The sequence below is a fragment of the Aphelocoma coerulescens genome, chromosome 3 (genome assembly GCF_041296385.1).
Source record: "Aphelocoma coerulescens isolate FSJ_1873_10779 chromosome 3, UR_Acoe_1.0, whole genome shotgun sequence".
Lineage (NCBI taxonomy): Eukaryota > Metazoa > Chordata > Aves > Passeriformes > Corvidae > Aphelocoma > Aphelocoma coerulescens.
Genome location: NC_091016.1, coordinates 69502186 through 69520976, shown reverse-complemented (window position 1 = coordinate 69520976; position 18791 = coordinate 69502186). Strand labels below are relative to the sequence as shown.

The 18791-nt window shown below is 39.4% G+C and overlaps 1 protein-coding gene across 2 annotated transcripts in view; it reads left to right on the top strand.

Annotated features, from left to right (window-relative positions):
- The first annotated feature begins 111 nt into the window (after positions 1-111).
- The window catches only part of AKAP7 (A-kinase anchoring protein 7), an 83634-nt gene continuing 64954 nt past the window's right edge, over positions 112-18791 (top strand). For both annotated transcript variants that reach the window (XM_069010764.1, XM_069010763.1), the window contains exons 1-5: positions 112-400; positions 6899-7048; positions 8096-8241; positions 13101-13237; positions 17451-17611. In XM_069010764.1, coding sequence (XP_068866865.1) covers positions 241-400; positions 6899-7048; positions 8096-8241; positions 13101-13237; positions 17451-17611 — 754 coding nt within the window. In that variant the 5' untranslated portion in view covers positions 112-240. The remainder of the gene's footprint in view (positions 401-6898; positions 7049-8095; positions 8242-13100; positions 13238-17450; positions 17612-18791) is intronic.

The following is an 18791-nucleotide window of genomic DNA, read 5'->3' as shown; positions in this document are numbered from 1 at the left end:
CGCGGCTCTCACGTTCCAGGCCGCGCCGTTGGCTGTGAGGGCGGAGCTGAGGGGCAGGGCCGTGCCGCTGCCGCCACCCCGCCACGCCCGCCTCCCGCCGTGCCCGCCGCGGAGCGCGCCGGGAGCTGTAGTTCCACGGCCGCACGGCCCCGTTCCCCCGCTGCTTCCCCGAGGGGCGCGGCGGCTCCGCCAGACCCGCTCCGGCTTCTCGGCGGGCAGCGCTGCTCGCCCCGGCCGGGCATGCGGCCGCTGCTGCAGCGACTCCTCCCCGCGCTGTGCTCGGCGGCGGCCCGAGCCCTGCTCGCCCGGCGGGCCGTGCCCATGGCGCTGCGGCCGGCGGCGGGAACGGAAAGGGCCGGGGGCGATGCCCGGAGCGCGGCCTGCGCGTCCCCGGAGCACGGTGAGAGGCGCGGGGCAGCGGTGCGGGCCGGGGGAGAGGGCAGGCGCTTGCGAGACCCCGCGCCCGCTGGGCGGACGCTGCGGCGTGCGGGGCGCGCTGGGGCGTAGGGGAAAACTTTTCAACCTAATCGTGGGCTCTTGCTGATAGGTCTCCGGCGCTTGCCTGCCTACCCCGCTCAGTCCCTAGCCTTGCCGACAGTGTATGCATCCAACCTGACTGAATACTAAAGCTACCTTTTTCCCCTTATGTTTTACTACTGCTCCTTTTGTTTTTAGTTCCTTAACTGTGCATCTGACTTGGTTGAATACTAACCCCACCATTTTTTGCATAAGAAACTTTATTATTATTCTTTTTTTTTAGTTCCTTAGCTATGAAAGTAGGAATCTGTAGTGCCAGCACTGGACAAAAATGCCTCGACACTAAGACAGTCTACTTCTACAGCTCTCAGTTAAACTGTCTCTAAAGGATTCATTTGTTATTAAAAATATGACTAGAAAGCAGCAGATGAAAGCTCAGCAAGAGTCAAGGAGCTCTGACCCTCTTGCCATCAGGCAGATGAGGCAGAATGGAAAAAGATCCCTGCTCAGAGAGGTAGAAGAATCCGTTCCTGGCATCCCTTGCCTTCCCAGCTGCCCTTACAGAATAGGTACAAGGCTCTGGATCTCAAGGGTCAGGCAGAAAACAGTGGAGAAGAAGGTCTATCTGGAGGGTCTTCCAGACCAATGCAGTCAACCAGGCAGATCACAAATACAGGTATTAAGAAAAAAGTGTAGTTGTAGTGGGTGACTCGCTTCTGACAGGAACTGAGGGCCCCATATACCAATTGGACCCATTCCACAGGAAAGTCTGATGACTTCCTGTGGCCCAGTAAGGGATATTACCAAGAGACTCCCTGAACTAATTTGGCCCACTGGTGACTACTCACTGTTGGCTGTCCAGGTTGACAGTGACGAGGCTGATGAGAGCAGTACCAGGGTAATCAAACAGTACCTCAAGGCACTGGGTTCTCTGGTTGAAGGGACAGGACTACAGGTGATGTTTTCCTCGATTCCTTTGGTAGCAGGGATGAATGCCAGAAGGAACAGGAAAACCCATGTGATCAACAAGTGGTTTAAAGATGCCATCAGTGGAATTTGCATTTTTTTGGTCATGGGGAGGTTTATGTGGCACCAGGCCTGCTGGAGACAGATGATGTTCACCTAACAGGTGCAAAAGTATTCTAGACAATGAGTTGGCAGGGCTGACTGAGAGGGTTTGAAGGGCGAAGGGGATGAGACCAGGCTCACTGGGGACAAGCCTAAAGGCTGCATGCCACAGTTAGGGGCAAAATTGGTAGCCCAGCTGAAGTGCATCTACATCAGTGCACCCAGTATGGGTAACAAACAGAAGGAACTGGAGGCCATCATGCAGCAGGAAAGCCGTGACGTAGTCGCCATCAGGGAAACATGGCGGGGTGACTGTCATGACTGGAGTGCTGCAGTGGGTGGCTACAAGCTCTTCAGAGGGGACAGGAGAGGAAGGAGAGGCACTGGGGTGTCTCTGTACCTCAGGGAGTGTTTTGACTGCACAGAGCTTGAGGATAGTGATGATACGGTTGAGTGCCCAGGGCTGAGAATCAGGGCGAAGGCTGGTACGCCAGATATCCTGGTGGGAGTCTGTTACAGACCACCCAGCCAGGATGAAGAGGCAGATGGAGTATCCTGTAAGCAGCTGGATGATGTTTCACAATCGCCAGACCTTGTTCTTGTGGGAGACTTTAACCTGCCAATGTCTGCTCAAAACCAAACACAGTGGAAAGGAGGCAGTTTTGGAGGTTCCTGGGGCATTTGGAAGATGACTTCCTGACACAGCTGGTGAGGGAGCCTACAGGGACAGTGTCCCACTAGACCTGCTCTTTATGAACAGAGGAGGGCTGGTGGGAGATGTGGTCAGAGGCTGCTTTGGGCAGAGTGACCACAATGTGATAAGAGTTTTCAATACTTGGTGAAGTAAGGAGGGGCACCAACAAAACCTCTGCCTTGGACTTTCAGAGGGCAGACTTTGGCCTGTTCAGGACACTGATTTGGAGAGTCTCTTGGGAAACAGTTCTTGAAAACAAAGGGGCCCAGGAAGGCTGGACATACTTTAAAAAAGAAATCCTGAAGGTGCAGGAGCAGGCCATCCCTGTGTGCTAAAAGATGAGCTGGTAGGGAAGAAGACTAGCCTGTCTGAGCAGAGAGCTTTCACAGGAACTCAAGGGGAAAAAAAGAGGGTGTATCACCTTTGGAAGAAGGGGCAGGCAACTCAGAAGTGTTTAAGGATGTTGTTAGGTCATGTAGAGAGAAAATTACAGAGGTGAAAATTCAGAACTTAATTTGGCCACTTTTGTTAGGGAAAACGAAAAGTTTTTATAAATACATTCATAACAGAAGGGGGCCAAGAAAAACCTCTGTTCTTTGTTGGACCTGGAGGGGAGTATAGTCACCAAAGATGAGGAAAAGGCTGAGGTACTTAACACCTTCTTTGCCTCAGTTTTCAACAGTAAGACTTGTTATCCTCAGGACAGCTGGCCCCAGCTGAGCTGGTAGACAGGGAGGAGAAGCAGAATGGAACCCCTGTAATCCAGGAGGAAGTAGTTAGTGACCTGCTTAACCACTTAGATGCTCACAAATGTATGGAGCTGGATGGGATCCATCCTAGGATGATGAGGGAGCTGGCAAAAGAGCTTGTTAAGCCACTGTCCATAATCCATCTATCATCAGTCGTGGCTAACCAGGGAGGTCCCAGGTGACTGGAGGTTGGCCAGTGTGACACCCATCTACAAGAAATACTGGAAGGAGAATCTAGGGAACTACAGGTCTGGCAGCCTGACTAAAGTGCCCAGCAAGGTGATAGAATAGATCATCTTGAACATGATTATACAGCACATACAGGACAACCAAGGGATCAGACCCAGTCAGCACAGGTTTAGGAAAGGCAGATACTTCCTGACCAACCTGATCTCATTTTATGACCAGGTGACCCACCTGGTGGATGAGGAGAAGGCTGTGAGTGTTGTCTACCTGTACTTCAGCAAAGCCTCTGACACCATCTCCCATAGCACACTCCTGGAAAAGTTGTCCGCACACAGCTTGGACAGGCACAGTCTTTGCTGGGTTATGAACTGGCTGGACAGCCAGGCCCAGAGAGGGGCGGTGAATGGTGCTGCATCCAGTTGGCAGCTGGTCATTAGTGGTGTCCCCACGGATCAATTTGGGTCAAGTCCTGTTCAGTATTTTTATTGATAATCTGGATGAGGGGATCAAGTCTACCACTATCAAATTCACAGACAAGATCAAGCTGGGTTGGAGTGTTGATCTGCTGGAGGGTAGGAAGTGTCTGCAGAAGGACCTGAATCCAATGATATGAGGTTCAGCAAGACCCAGTGCTGGGTGCTGCACTTTGGCCACAACAATCCCCTGCAGCACTCCAGGCTGGGGGCAGAGTGGCTGGAAGGTGGCCCAGCGGAAAAGGCCTGGATCAGCAATAGTGTGGCCAGCAGGACCAGGGCAGTGGTTGTCCCAATGTACTTGAACTGGTGAGGCCATGCCTTAGGTCCTGTGTCCAGTTCTGGGCCTCTCAATTCAGGAAGGACATTGAGGTGCTGGAGCACGTCCAGAAAAGGGCAATGGAGCTGGTGAAGAGTCTGGAGCACAAGTCCTATGAGGAGCAGCTGAGGGAGCTGGGGGTGTTTAGCCTGGAGAAGAGGAGGCTCTGGTGGATCTTACCTCTCTGTACAAATTACCTGGGAGGAGGCAGTAGCCAGCTAGGGGTTGGCCTCTTCTCCCAGGCAGCCAGCGACTGGACAAGAGGACACAGGCTTAAGCTGCACCAGGGGAGGTTTATGTTAGACATTAGGAAAAAATTATTCATGGAAATAGTGGTTGGATACTGGAATGGGCTGCCTAGAGAGGTGTTGGATTCATATCTCTGGTTCTGTTTAAGGAAAGACTGGACATGGCACTTAGTGCCATGGTCTTGTTGACAATGTGGTGTTCAGTCATAAGTTGGACTTTGTGATCTCAGAGGTCTTTTCCAACCTAATTGATTCTGTGATAAACATATTAAACATATTGACATAAATGTAGTAAACAGGGAACAGTGCCTGAAGACCAAATCTCACTGTGATCTGTGATATTTATGTGTCAAATAATAGAAGATTATTCTATCTGAAACTATAATCTGACTATGTAGAGAAGGCAGCTGGGATCAAAGTGCAATCAAATATGTTTTATTGCTCCTTGCTTTTGTGGTCTCTCCTTTATGAGCTAGGTGTATCATGATTTTTTTTTCCTGCTGGAACAGATGACAAATGCTGATGAAGATCAGCAGTCACTTAACAAATACAAATAAGGGAATAATGTATACACCTACTCATATATGACATTCAGGCAAATATAATTAAGCATGCAATTAAGAAAAAAGAGTTTATCCTGTAGCAGCTTGATGGTCAAGGAGTTCCTATGGAAGCTCGTTTTGTTGCTCTAGGTTTCAGATTATCAACATTATGTCAAGAATTTTGAAAAATCTTGTTTCCAGGTGGTTTTAGTGACAAGAATGCAATTCTTGAATTTTGTTGCTGATTTCTTTAATTAATATTTCAAAAAAAGAGATCTAGTTTTTTTTTGCTAGAGGCACAACCTGTAGAATTTAGACACAGTGCCTGCTCAGTTCAGTTTACTGAAGGTGCATTGTTAATTACTTTAGCTGTGCCTTTACTATTGTGAACAGGCAGCATTTTTCAGTGGCACAAGTATGTTGCTTTTTGAGCAGCCAGAGAAAAGGAAACCTGTAATCTGCAATACACACCCCTCAGATTTATGTGAGTTCTGTTCTGTAGCTGATGCTGCCTTAACAAACCCCTTTTTTTCCCAGCTGATTATGATTCTGCAGTGCTGAATTTTGAGGTTTTCTGCCCCAGCCTGACCTATTTGTTAGTTTCATGGGTCTCTGTCTTGTCCTTCCCTTTGAGATCTCTTTGGATCCGGGGTTGTTGTTTTCTGTATGCTCATGGATCACCAGAAACAATCTGATTTGTGTAAGCTTTAATCTAAATGTGAAGAAATATTTTATTATTGCTTTAGCATCTGTTTGTTATGCATAGTTCTTTAGTGTCTTCAGGGGGAACAAGTAACAAATCTAAATACTTTGTTTCCTTTGAATAGCCTTGGGGATAAAGTTAGGTGTCAGACTACAACCGCAGAGTGATTTATGGCTCCCTACTTTAGCCTGGAGTGAATTAGCATTTAATCAGGTTGTTCTTTTAATTATCTTCCCTAGCAAAAAGTGATACGTGTAAGAAACATTCCACAGGGTGATAATCACCCACACTGGGTTTGTAATATCGATTTTATACCTGTGTAGCCTTGCATGCCACAAGAACATAGTAGGCTTTTGCTGCTGAATTTTCCTCTCAGGCCAGGTTTGGGCTATCTGCACTGGTCATGAGAGGAGCTTTGAAAGTGCGTTGTCTGTAGTAATGAGCTGCCCTGGGATAAACTGCAATTCTGACATACAGCTCCTTCCACTACAGTAATCCCTTTGTGGAGTTGTCCCAAAAGGGTATTGCAGGGTGCTTGATTATGTGCACATTGTTTGCTGCTAGAGAAGATTTTGCTTATTCTTTTTTTTTAAAGGTATAACTTCATATGCCAGTATTAGAGTTTACTGATGCAGAAATGTGAAGTAGACATAAGGAAATGACTCATGCTCAGTTAGTACTCTTGGGGAAAAAGACCTTTTAAAAAACTTGTTAATGGAGATTATTCTGTCCCTTCTAACTCAAAATATTCTGTGATTGTGGTATTGCTCTGAGTTAGAGCTTTATGTATATCGTTGTACATGCAAGATGTATTTTGTTTCATATTGATTTCCTTCTTTAGCTTAAATACTTTAAGTCAGTTCTTAGAATGAGAAATTCAGATCATTGCTGTCTAAAATATGCTATACTGTGTGGGAGATGCAGGAATAATCATCTCATTCCTGAATGATAGAGTCAGCTGAGAACCCTTTGTTACATGTGAAATGGTAGGATTCCCTTCCTGCTTCTTCATGGCTCATTGTCAGTGTGTTTACAGTGGAATTCATTTGCCATTGTTTGTCTGCACTGAATTTCATATGCCATTACTGTTATCTAAAATGAACTTTATGTGATGGCTGAAGGCTACTATTTTTTATGCTCATTTATCAGTATCTTTTAAAAATTTTTTGCACTCAATTCCATTTACTTGGAAAGACCAAAAAAACCATAGATTATTAGAAAGCTGAACTCTCTTTTTTTGCAATTTCATATAAAATGTTAAGGTATTTTTAGTGATCTCTTGACAAAGAAGAACAACAAGATCCTTGCGGGGTTATATGTAAATATTTATTTGCTGATAATTGATTAAATGTTTACTTGGTATGTTGCTTATGTATAATGTCTCTTAGCTGTTTATATCAAAAACTAAGACCCAATGTGTTATTTTAAATATATTACAGATGGGCTAGAAAATGTACAGCAAAAGAAAATCTTTAAAGAGAATAAGGAAAAAACACTACAGAGAGAAGAGCCATGTGCTGCCGATTCAGTAGACTCTCTAATGGCAGAAATGCCATTTGTGGACACAGATATTGAAGATGAATGTGCTAGTAAGTACATTAAACAGAGGTAATGTGAAAGCATAGACACATCATGCACTCAGTTCTTGGTCTTACCTGTTGGCATGGACACATGGGCCATGCACATGGAACAGTCTCCCTGCAAACAGGTTACAGTCCAGAGCCTCTCTTATTAGTATTCAGTCCTGCAAATACTTGAGCATATTAAAAATGCACCTTTTTGTTACCCTGTGGAGCAATGAGTCACAGAATAAAGATGTTTCATATATTAATTCACGTTAATGTATGTGAGCTTCTCGGGTCATGGGTTTTTCAATATTTGTATTCCCAGCATGGGGCTGGAAGTACACTTCTAATTGGACAGTGGATGTTTGCAGCCTGGTCAGCTTATGGGTATGTATCAGGTCATGTGGTGGGAGAGGGTCTGTAAAGGCTCAAGGAAATGAGCTAAGAGAAAAACAATTATGTGCAAAGGAAGAACTGAGGACACGCACATTTCTTACACTACATCAGAAGGTGTTTCTGGGAAAGGAGGAGGTAGAGAGCAGATCTGACTGGGGTGATGTTTTCTTCTGGGCTGGCTTTGGTTCTTGTGCTATAGGTTGGTCAGTCTTAGTCTGCTACAACTTTTTCCTTTAATAATCCTATGTATTACTATGTTTTATATTTCAAAATGCAGAATGCATGAGATTTTTGAGGCTTAATACTGGTTCTTTTGCTCTACAGTCATGTCCATGTTCAAGTGTAGACAATTTGCAGGGCTGTTGTCCTGCCACGTACGTAGGCTAAGGGAAGCTCAGTGGTTTGGAAGCTGTGTGTCTGTCTGTGTTAGCAGCTTACAAACCCTGCTTAGAGGTGCAGGCTGTTAGTTCAGTGTGATACTTCACTTGTATGACTGCATTAATTCAGGTCAGAGTTGGATCCCAGTCAGACAGTTCAGAGCATGGGCAGAGCAGGTGAGTGGGAAGACATGCTCCAATCAGTTGACTGAAGTCCAGTTCCTGTTGGTGTGATATTAAGAGTATCTTTGTTTTAATATGTCTGTGTGCCAAAAGTAACTTTTTTTCTTCTCTTCAGTCCATGCAACTTCTGAACTAAATATTAAGAAGAAAAGAAAGCGGACTACTGGAAGGGATGTTGAAGAAGGCACTGAGAGAAAGAAGAAAAAGAATAAACAACATCAGCCAAATTATTTTGTTTCTCTTCCAATTACTAATCCAAAGGTGATATTCTTTATTATACTAATTTGGACTAACCAGAATTACTCCAACAGCTGCATGTGTTTATAAGAATGGTGTTTGATATTATGGAAAACAATTTTATTTTTCAGGTATTTTCAAGACATTAGCAGCCTATTCAATGAGGCTAACTCTGTGTTATGTAACATTTTTGTGAATAAAACTGCTTTTCTAGAAAAGACTGGAGGAAAGATATACTTAACATTTTTATTCGGTTTGTCAGTCTTAGAGATTTCACTGAAGGTGGCTGAAATTTCCCCTCTATAGTGTTATAGTATTGCTTATTTTGTTGTTCACATAGCATAAAGAAGAGAGACATTCCTATTTAATTTAATAAGAAAATCTCTAGCAGTATTTTTAGCTTTCTTTATAGATACAATTTATATTTGGATTTGTTACTGTTTTAACTTGGCAGTTTGCAGTTTAGCATTTTCCAGTAAAATGGATCATCTTATTTAAAATTGAAACAACTGTTTTAGTGAGATGTTGTTGAAATGGGTTCAGGAAGTGCAAAGAGCTGTTTAAGAAAATTCATTTTCTTGCAGTTACAGGAGTTGTCTCATTGAAAATGATTTCTTACATGCTGCAGGTTATCTGGTACATCTTTGATATCTTTTTTGTCTGAAACAAGGAAAGTAGGTGCATTATGTTTAAAAAGTTGAACCCAGCAGTTTAACACCATTTGCAAATTTAGTTCGGGTTTTTTTTTTTCATATCAGGAGCTATCTCAGATGAATTTTAATTCATCCTATGTCCATGTTATCAATTCTCTGAAAAAGTGAGAGAATATCAAATGAAAATAAACCAAAATAGATTTGAAAATGACACTGCAGTCTTTGATTCTTCAAAACATAGTATGTCAAGAACAGATTGTAAAGGTTGGTTTTATAAGATACAGGATAGCCTGATACAAATATTGTAGGATATCTTTTGTGACATCTTATTCTAAAATATCTTTTCTTCCAGTCTGTTCCATGATTTATCAAGTGCAAGAATAATGTAGGGGTCATATAATCTGGTAATTGAGAATTCCTGCTCATGATTGTTACTATGCCCAGGGGTTGGTTGGGAAGGTCTTAAGTATGCTTGGTTTTTTATATGTCATTTATTTAGTCATATCATTTACAGAGGTAAAGAAACAACTCTTTAAATTAAATCTCAGAGCATTTGGGAATTCCAGGACTTTGCTAGAAAGTTTTGTTTATACTTGCCTTAGAGGTAGAGTTGTTTTGAAAGTAGAAAATAGACATTAGAATCTGTATAGGCAATATTAGCCAACATTTAGACACCTGGTTTCTTGATATCCAGAGTGAATCTGGTAATTGCTGGTAGTATTTCAGTTGGTAATGAGAGACTTTTATTTTTTTGAAGATCTGATTTTATTCCAGTGAAGTATTTTAAGCATTAATACTCTTTCTTTGTATTTCATGTAGTAACTTAAGCTTTACACAGAGGAAATTTTGTAATAAAGGATATTTCTGAAACATTTAATCAACTGTTCCTCTTGGAAAATGAACAGTTTCCTTGTTTTCATTTTAATTGTTTGGAATCTTCAGAAATGAAAAATGTTGTTCCATTAAGTTTGAATTTATACAGACTTTGCATTATTACTTGTGCAAAAAGAGTTAAATGGATTATGATTATTGTATCCTTTTCTGTTTGTTTGGGGTTTTGTTTTTTTTTTAAGTTATGATTTACATGATATCACTTGGTAGGTTAGCCTTTCAGGGTTCTCCAGTCTTGACTATAAGTACTATTGATCTGTTAAATCTTTAAAGCTTTGTATTTACTTCCTAGTAGTATCTTTGCAATAAGCAAAACTGTTTTTCTGTTACCCTTCAGAATAATGTATTTCAAGTAATGGGACAGGAGATCTTGAAATCAGTAGTTGAGGCCTTTTTTTTTTTTGAACGTTTTTTTAAAAATTCAGAGGGGGGAATTTTAAGCGTGATCTGCCTTGAAACAGTTTTTTTAATTAAGTTAGGACATCTCAAGTAAAAATCAATAGCATGATAGCACTTGAAATGTAAAATAATACTTTGTAAGATGATCTAAATAACAGGTTAAATAGCAATTTAAAGTTTTTATTTATGTGGTGGGTCATATCTTGTTATACAGTGTTGGAAGAGTCCTATTTTGCTTAATTGATAGTACACTCAAATGTTAATTGCACTGTAGATTTATTGGAGAAAACAGAACAAATCCGAAGTTGTGATACGCATTGTGATGGCACACCTGTTCAACAGCTGTTGTGTTACATTTTGATCACATAACTTCAGGGAAAACATCTTAAAAACAAATTTCTGAAGTTTAAGAAAAAAAAAAACTTACTTGAAAATGTTTTTTTTTCTTTCCAAATAATGTTGATTGTGTAGAGCATTGTCATTCAGCCAGAAAGAGAGAACGTGCTCAGCCTTCTTTTTATTTTACCTGTATCCAAAAGGCAGGCTTTTTCATACTTTCTTGGTGGATTCAGCAATAACTTTTCTCTGGAACTGCTAACTGGTTGTCTTTGGACTTAACCCTGTTCCAACGCCATGTTATTTGTTACGTTTTTAGCTTGGCTTCCTCATGGAGTTTTTACAGCTGTGAGCCTGTATTGAGGTTTTTTGGGTCTTGAACCCGCTGTGGGTTTTCAACCTGTTGTCCAGTTTTGGACAGAAAAATCGACATCTCAGAGGTATTAATTTCCTACTGGTTTTGTGCCATTGGCACTTGCACAAAAGAGCGAGCCATGAAAGATCATGCTTGTGTGGAAGTACTACTGAAGGGAGCTATAGGGGTGCAGGGATGTGGGGTTTTGGCTGCTAAACTAAATGCTGAGTAATAATGGTCTCTTTCAGAGCTAGGTTGGTTTTTACTGCTATGATAACACAGTCCAACATCATTTTCTGTACTGTGAAGGGCTTGTACACTTACATTTATATTTTTTCCTTTGCCAGCTCACAGGTGCAAATTAAATTTAGAAGCAATAGTTGAAAATGGAATAAAATTGTAATTAGTATAACAGTTATTTAATTTTTGAGTTTTGTTTCTTTTTTTTTGCTTTAGCTTATAACCTTAAATAATTATTCAGTCAATACATTGTAATTAGCGGGGATCACGTTTACCAGTTTTTTGCTTAAATATGGGTTAAATTTGTCCTGTATCTAAGACAATGAAACTGTTATTTATCCAGGATAAGGTCAATTCTGACCTATGAAGGAAGATAGTCTTATTACAACATGATTTATGATAAAATGTTGGTGGAATTTTCTTCATATGTCCTACACTACTTAAGACACTTGTGGTTTTGTAAATACCGTATCACCTTTTCTGGCAAGTAGCTTTTACCTTCCCTCCTCCTCCCTTCCTAGATTGGTTCCTTTAAGTTATAATTTAGTTATGTTTTTATGACACTACTAGATATCTATGGCTCATTAGGTAAAACTTCTGCATGGCAAAACTCATCTTAAGAAATTAGTCAGAAAAATACTGAACACTCCCATTAGATTGTGTTTTTTTTTCCAGGAAATTTATGTGTTCCTTATGATTAACAGAGCTACCAAAATCTATCAATGCTTCTTTTATACCTAAGAGCTAGTTTGTGCTTATCTTACAAAAGTAAAATCTGTACAGTACATTTGTGAAGTATTCACCACTGAATTTCAAATAAGTAAACTACAAAAAAATGAGATTGACGTTTTCAACATGGTTCTTTTAGACTTTATACACCAAAGATGATTTGTCTGTAATGTCTTTGCTCACTGTGCTTTAAGAAGTAATTAGTTTTGTCAGATGGTCAAGTTTATTGGATTTGATTTAATTTCCACTAACATACTCAAAAACTGTTGAAGGTTTTTGGTGTTTTGTTTTATAAGTTGCTACAATAAAACTAGCATAATGTCAAGCACAGTAAACATTTTGGATACAATTTATAGAGCATATAGAACCATATAAATAATTTTCAGTGAAGAAAATGTAATTCCAGTATTGTTAAAGAGTAAGTTATGTAGTTAGAGCTGTATATATGTTGTAAGGAAATTTGTCTAAATACGTTTGAAGGGAGTAGATAAATTATATCTGTCTATTGGACAATATAATCAGAATTGCAAATCAGATATCTCTACAAATTATTTATTGAATATTCTGGTTTTGTGTGTGCCCAGTCCTGCAAAGATCAGTGTTACAGTGGGGATACTGCAACGTGTATCAATCAACGAGGCCCGTGGAAAAGAAATAGCTATGGACGGATTCTTGGTAGATGTTTCAGAGATGTTTATTTCCCCAGCCGCATGGCCGGGGCTCTGCTGAGGAACTGAGGCAATCACGGGACCCGAGGGTCCTTGTCCGCACAGGGGAACACAAAACAACCAATGGGGAATGAGGCTGACCAGGAGCAGGGAAACCCCGTGCCTCCCCTCAGGGCCCCTCTCCCAGGGCCACATGGCAGGGGGGCAGGGACCCCGACAGATCAGTTTTTCCAGTCACTTCTCTGCGCATAGCAAGATAAAAATTTAGCAGAGTGGGCAGAGAAATTCCTTGAAGAGGCCTTTTATTGGTATTAATGGCAGTGTAAAACTGGATGATCTTAATCTGCTTCAGGAGTTTATGATCCTTACGGAAGGAAACTCCCATTAAGATGTGATGGGGAGTGTCCAGTGATTTATTAATCACTCCATTTGTACCCAGTTTGGGTTCACTTGGGTTAATTAGCACAGCTTTGTCAGAGGATAAAACTTTTTTCTGCTAGAATGGTTTTTACATAAACGTTTGTTTTTAGTTTGTGTGCTTTCTTGTTCATTTGCATGATGGGATACAGTAATTGTAGCGGCTAACTGTTGTTTCTGTGTCTTTCTTCCCAGATTACTGGCAGTATTCAGGCTGTCCAAGATGCAATAATACAAAAGGATCAAAGGCTTTCCAAAGCAATGGTTCGCTCTGGCTCATTGCATGTCACCATGTTAGTGATGCATTTATCCAGTGAAGAGGAAATTAGCATGTAGGTATTTAGAGTAAATTAAGTAAATTAAGTATATACTAGTATTTTTGTTTGATGTGTTCATAAAAAGACTAGAAGGGTTAACTGACACTTTTTTGTGCAATGCACAGCCCTAATTTACTAGGGTTACTGAACGTTTAATTCATGTTGTTTTTAAAATGCTAATCTTACTATTAGCCATTTTCATAACTTCTGGTATGTCATAAGCTTTGAACAAAGTATGCATTTTTCCTACTGTGTGCTGAACTTGCATGCACGGATCTTGTGTTTGCTAAAGTAATCCTTTTAAAACAATGTTTTGATATAGGGGACAGGGGAATTAAAAATCTGTTAAAGTGCAGATTGCTCGTAAGAAGGTGAGAATCCAAGATATAATGTAGAAACCATTTGGTAGTCAAGGGCATGCTTCTAACAAGTAGAAGTATTTGGGCTGAAAGCATTTGACACACCTAAAAATAATGATCAGTATATCTAAATCAGTTACCTTGTTTTTACACGTTTGTTTTCTTTGAGTGCTATATCCTTGAGACCTCTATACTCCTCCTTGTCCTGTGAAGATAGAAATCTGTCAGCATCTTCATCTCCAACAGTCTGATCTCAGGGGAGAGAAACAGCCAGGAACAGAGAATAAAAAGGCAAGCAAAGGGTACTAGGTCTGGTAGATTCCCTCCCCTCTCCATGTGCCTTTAGTTCCCTGGAGAAAGTACAGAACTTTCTTCCTGCCTGGTTGATGAGCAAACTGTGATAGCACCTGTAAATTGGTGAGAACAACCGCCAGCTGTTTATGTAAGATTTTTTTGGAAAGGGTTTGAAGTACGAACTTTTAAAAAAGGGAACGTGGGATGATACCTCAAAGCATATGTGCCTCCTCATGAGTATTTTTTAAAGAGTCCAAAACTGTGTACCAAAACAAATATTCTTAAATTCAGAATATTCCGCTACTCTATGAGCCCCTTCTCAGCTATCACTGTCTGAATGCCACCTAAGCACTGACTTACAGAGTTCTTCTCTGCCTCTCCCAGCAGAACTCTACAGTCCAGCCACTCAGGACTGTCCTCTAGGCAGCAGCAGCTTCCTCAGAGATTCACCCCTTCCCTGGCCAGATGCCTCCTGTAGGTTTCTAGCTCAGCTATCCTCAGGTATTCTAGATTGCATGTTCTTTTAAATGGATTTTAAAAAAAAAATCATAACTGATGTTTTTTGTTTAATCTTTTGGGAGAACTCAAAGAGTAAAATGCTGAATTTTCCTTTTTCTTGCTTCACCAATTTTTAATGGAAAGAAACCAAGATCCAGGCTGGCAAAAGTGTTATATAGGGGGAGAGTAATCTCTCAAACAAAGTGCAGCTAGTCAACTGGGTATCTGAGGTTTCACAGATCCTTAGGTTTGGATCCATTAAGTTACTTAGATATCTACAGTTTTTCAACTGTTTGCACAATAGTGCCTCTGTCTATACAGAAATGAAATGTGTTGAATGCTATTTGAAGTCAAATGCGTGATAAGAATGTGCTAAACATAACATTCAATTCAGCACAAAGCCCTTTGTGTGGTATTTTAGTACATACAGCTTTCACCCTGAAAATGGAAGATCTGTATTCTAGGCCACTCTTTCTAAGGAAATCCAGACCTGAAATTCCCATGCAAGTTTCCTAACTGACTGACTGTTGTCTAGCCTTCATGAACACACTATACATGTCTTTTTGTAGGACTGTATGAAATCAAGAATGTGAGATTTTGAAACTAGAAAGAAAGACAGCAATCAAAGAGTCATGGCAGCACTCCCTTCAAGCCAAGAAATTCTACTTTATGCTAACTGTATGCATAGTCATGGGATCAGGTGCTAGAAATCACGATGTCTGCCTTCGCAGTAAATGCCTTGTTATGAGATTATAGTGTCAAGTTTTTCTTTCTAGTTTCTGTCAAAGACTCTGTGAATCTCACCTTTTCATTACAAATAACAGAACTGAAAGAGTTGAGTTTGGCTTTTTTTGTGAGATTGCTTTTTCTAACAAGTAATCAAAATTAAAACTCAGAAATTTCTAAAAAGAAACTTCATGAATTTTAAGTGCTACAATATTTACAGCAGTATAGAAAGAAAACAGTCACTGCTTCTATAATTCTAGCTTGTATTCACTTAGAATATGCTGTTTAATTATTTTTTTTCATTTCCTTTTTCCATTTTAGATCAAAGTGCTTGTAAACTTTTTGGGTATCTCTGTGGATTAGTTGCACTGAGTGTAATTACTAGTTGGCATTTTAAATACTATTTGGTATGGAATAACAAAAATATGCCACTGTTGTGGTTTTTGCTATTGACTTCAGTGGAAATGTTTGTCCTTGTGCATTATTCTTACAAAGCAATTGTTAGATATTATAAAGTGATGGATAGAATACAAAAGACAAGATAGCTAGAGTGAGATGACAACTATTTTTCTACATATTTTAGTGTTTGCAAGATTATATATAAAAGAAAAAGTAGAACTAAATCTTCGATGCCACAGTGCTAAACTGAAAGCACACTGCACTGTGTGGATTGACCTTTCATAGAACTCATCGGGTAGACTTGGGCTGGTCAGTGAGTTCTGCAGCAGACCCTACAGTATGGAAATATAAATCTTTGTTCAGCTGAGGAACAGAGCTTTCCATGACTTTCTGTGGACTAACTCTCATATATAAAAAAATACAGAGATGGATTTTAGAGACATGCATTAATCACTACTTTAAAGCCCTCTGCAAGCTTTAACTTAATTTGATGCAGTGTATTTGAAATATCTGTACTTGTTTTGGACCAATTTTTAGGTTCATGTTAATAAAAAATACATATAAATAAATAAATCTATGCCTGATTACATGTGAAGTAATCTGACAGGTAGAACCAGTATTAGATGGTGTTTTTGAAAGGTCTTGAAGTACACCACGTAGGGAAGACACAGGAACAGGCTTGTCCAACAGTGATAAGAGGGTAGGTAAGTGACAGAGACTATGCTTAAAGTAAAATGTCTTTGCCGAGGAACAAGTAATGGCATTGTTGTTTATGGTTTTAAAGGAGCTTAAGTACTTCTAGCTTATAGATTAAACCCTTCTAAAAAGACCACAGGAGAGCTCTATCAATGAAGGATACTTTGTCACGTAATCAACCTTCGTGTGTTTCTTAACTTTGCCGAGGTTCCAGTTAATGCATAGTTCACATCAAGAGTCCACCTTGTTAAACACAATGGAAATGTGTAGAGATTCTTGTAATTGTCTAGGCTTCAGTGAAATCATTTAACCTGCTGTAGAAATCATGGTGATTGCTTTCATCCAGCTAGAACAGAAAAAGTAAAAATGCCTCTTTTCAGCGTTTTTAACCTATTACTGCCATCTAGCGTTTATAAAGTCTGCATCGGTTTGGGGAAAAGATTAAATTCAGGTTTGTTGAATAGAATTAAAACCGTGACATGTCAGACATCTTTTAGAAAACAATAGGAATGTTTATGTGGTTTTTGTTTAGCATTTGAATCAATTTAAGTGCAGGTCAAAACAATTATTTGATGTAATTGTACATACACTTGATGTGGTTAACTAAGTTGATTATTAAAAGGTTACCAGGCTTGTACCCTGTTATTGCAGTTATTGTGTACATGCCTCTTAGCTCTTACAGAAAGTAGGCGGAAATTGAGATAGTACCTCTTGTAATAACAGTTCTCCATGAGCTTAGTTGTAATTTCCATATAATTTTATCATCATATATGTAATGTCACTTACATCTGTTTATAATTTAACTAACACTCAATGAAGCAGAATTTTAGTTCATTTGGCCTATCAGGAGAAGAAAAAAGTTAATTAATTTAAGAATGAAAAACGAAATACTTCTGAGTAATCATCTTATTTAAATGGGATGCACAAAGTAATAGGGACACTGTCATCTTAGTATCTGGACACCTTGAGGACCGAGATTAAACTCTTTGAGGAATTACACCCACTGATAAATCTGCCTTATTGTTTGTATGATTTTACAGTACAGCATATGAACCACTTTACCTTTATAAAAAGGTGGTGGTAATAATAATAACAACAACAACAACAACAACTGTATTGATAGGAATTAGTGCAAAAGTACCATAGTAGATAATAAATTGATACTAAAAAACCTTTGTTGCATTTGATATAATTATTAATAGCAATATTAACAGCAGAAATATATTTGACATTGATATTTTCTTTCCTCTTGACAGAGCAGTTGGTGCTCTTTCAGACAGCAAGGTTTTTGTAGACAATCTCCTGAAAGGAAAAAGAGTGGATTTATCTTTTCAAGGAATTGATCACTTCAGAAATCAAGTTGGATTTGTGAATTTGGCAGAAAATGATCATACAACACTACTTAAAGAAATAGCAGGTACAACTTGTCTATCTAGTTTGTGTTCTAAAGACTTCTTGACAAACTAAATGAGAATGGAGCACGAAGATAAGTTGGTGCTAATTTAGTCAATATTAATTTACCTTTAACAACTGTAAATGCTACATACTTAATTTCCTAGCCTACTTTGCATAGTTCAAAAGGATGTTAATGAATTACAGACAGTACTGTTCTCTGATAACTTTTTATTTAGTATATGTAAAAAACATAGTGCAAATTTGTAAATGGGATATAAAGACTCCATGCTACCTTGTTTTGGTCCTATTTTTAATCTGCCTATGAGTCTATACTTAAACTATGTTGTTTACAGATATTTAATACAAATTCTCAAAGAACAGTACTGTCTGTAATTCACTGGTGTCCTTTAAAACTATCCCGGCAATTCCAACTATTCCTTGGAAAGACTCTTTAAAAGAGTTTTTCAGTATTGATGAATTATCTTTTGTGCTCTGAGGAATGTGAGGTCACACCATTTTTTAATAGCGCAATAACCCATATAGGACATTCTGCAGAGTAGCAAAGACTGCTGCTATCATGCTACCTCTTTGCCGTCCAGTACAGAGGGAAAAATTGAAAAGGTTTTTATTAATACAGTGTTTCCTTTAGCAATTAAATAGTTTCATTTCTGAAGTGCAGCTGGTTTGACCTCTTACAAAGACCTCAGTTTAATTTATTAAAGAATCACTGTTTTGCTACTTCAAGATTATGTATGGCTTCTGCTATGTTCTAAGGTGAATTTTGATTTCATGTGTTATTTTGTGTTGGAGATGAATGAAGGAGAAATACTGATAACACAGGCAACAGAAAACAGATGAAGTTAAATTAGCTTCTAAATGGTAGGACACCATTTAGTTCCATAAATAATACAGAAATTTTTTTGATAATAATAACATCTGCATGTGGTCATTGCACGTCTGCTAATACCAGTGTAAATGTAGGTTTGCCAGAGACAAAAGTCCAGGAAAAGCACAGCTAATGTGAATCTTCTGTTTGTTCTGATTTGCTAGTTACTTCCCAAAAATCCACTAAAAGACCTTAGCATCATTTAATTATCTACCAGGAGTAATGCTAAACTGTTCTGACAGAGGTTTGAGGAGTATTTTAATAACTCTTTGTCAAAACCTTTTTAGAAATCATGCGCTTACAGTGACATATACAC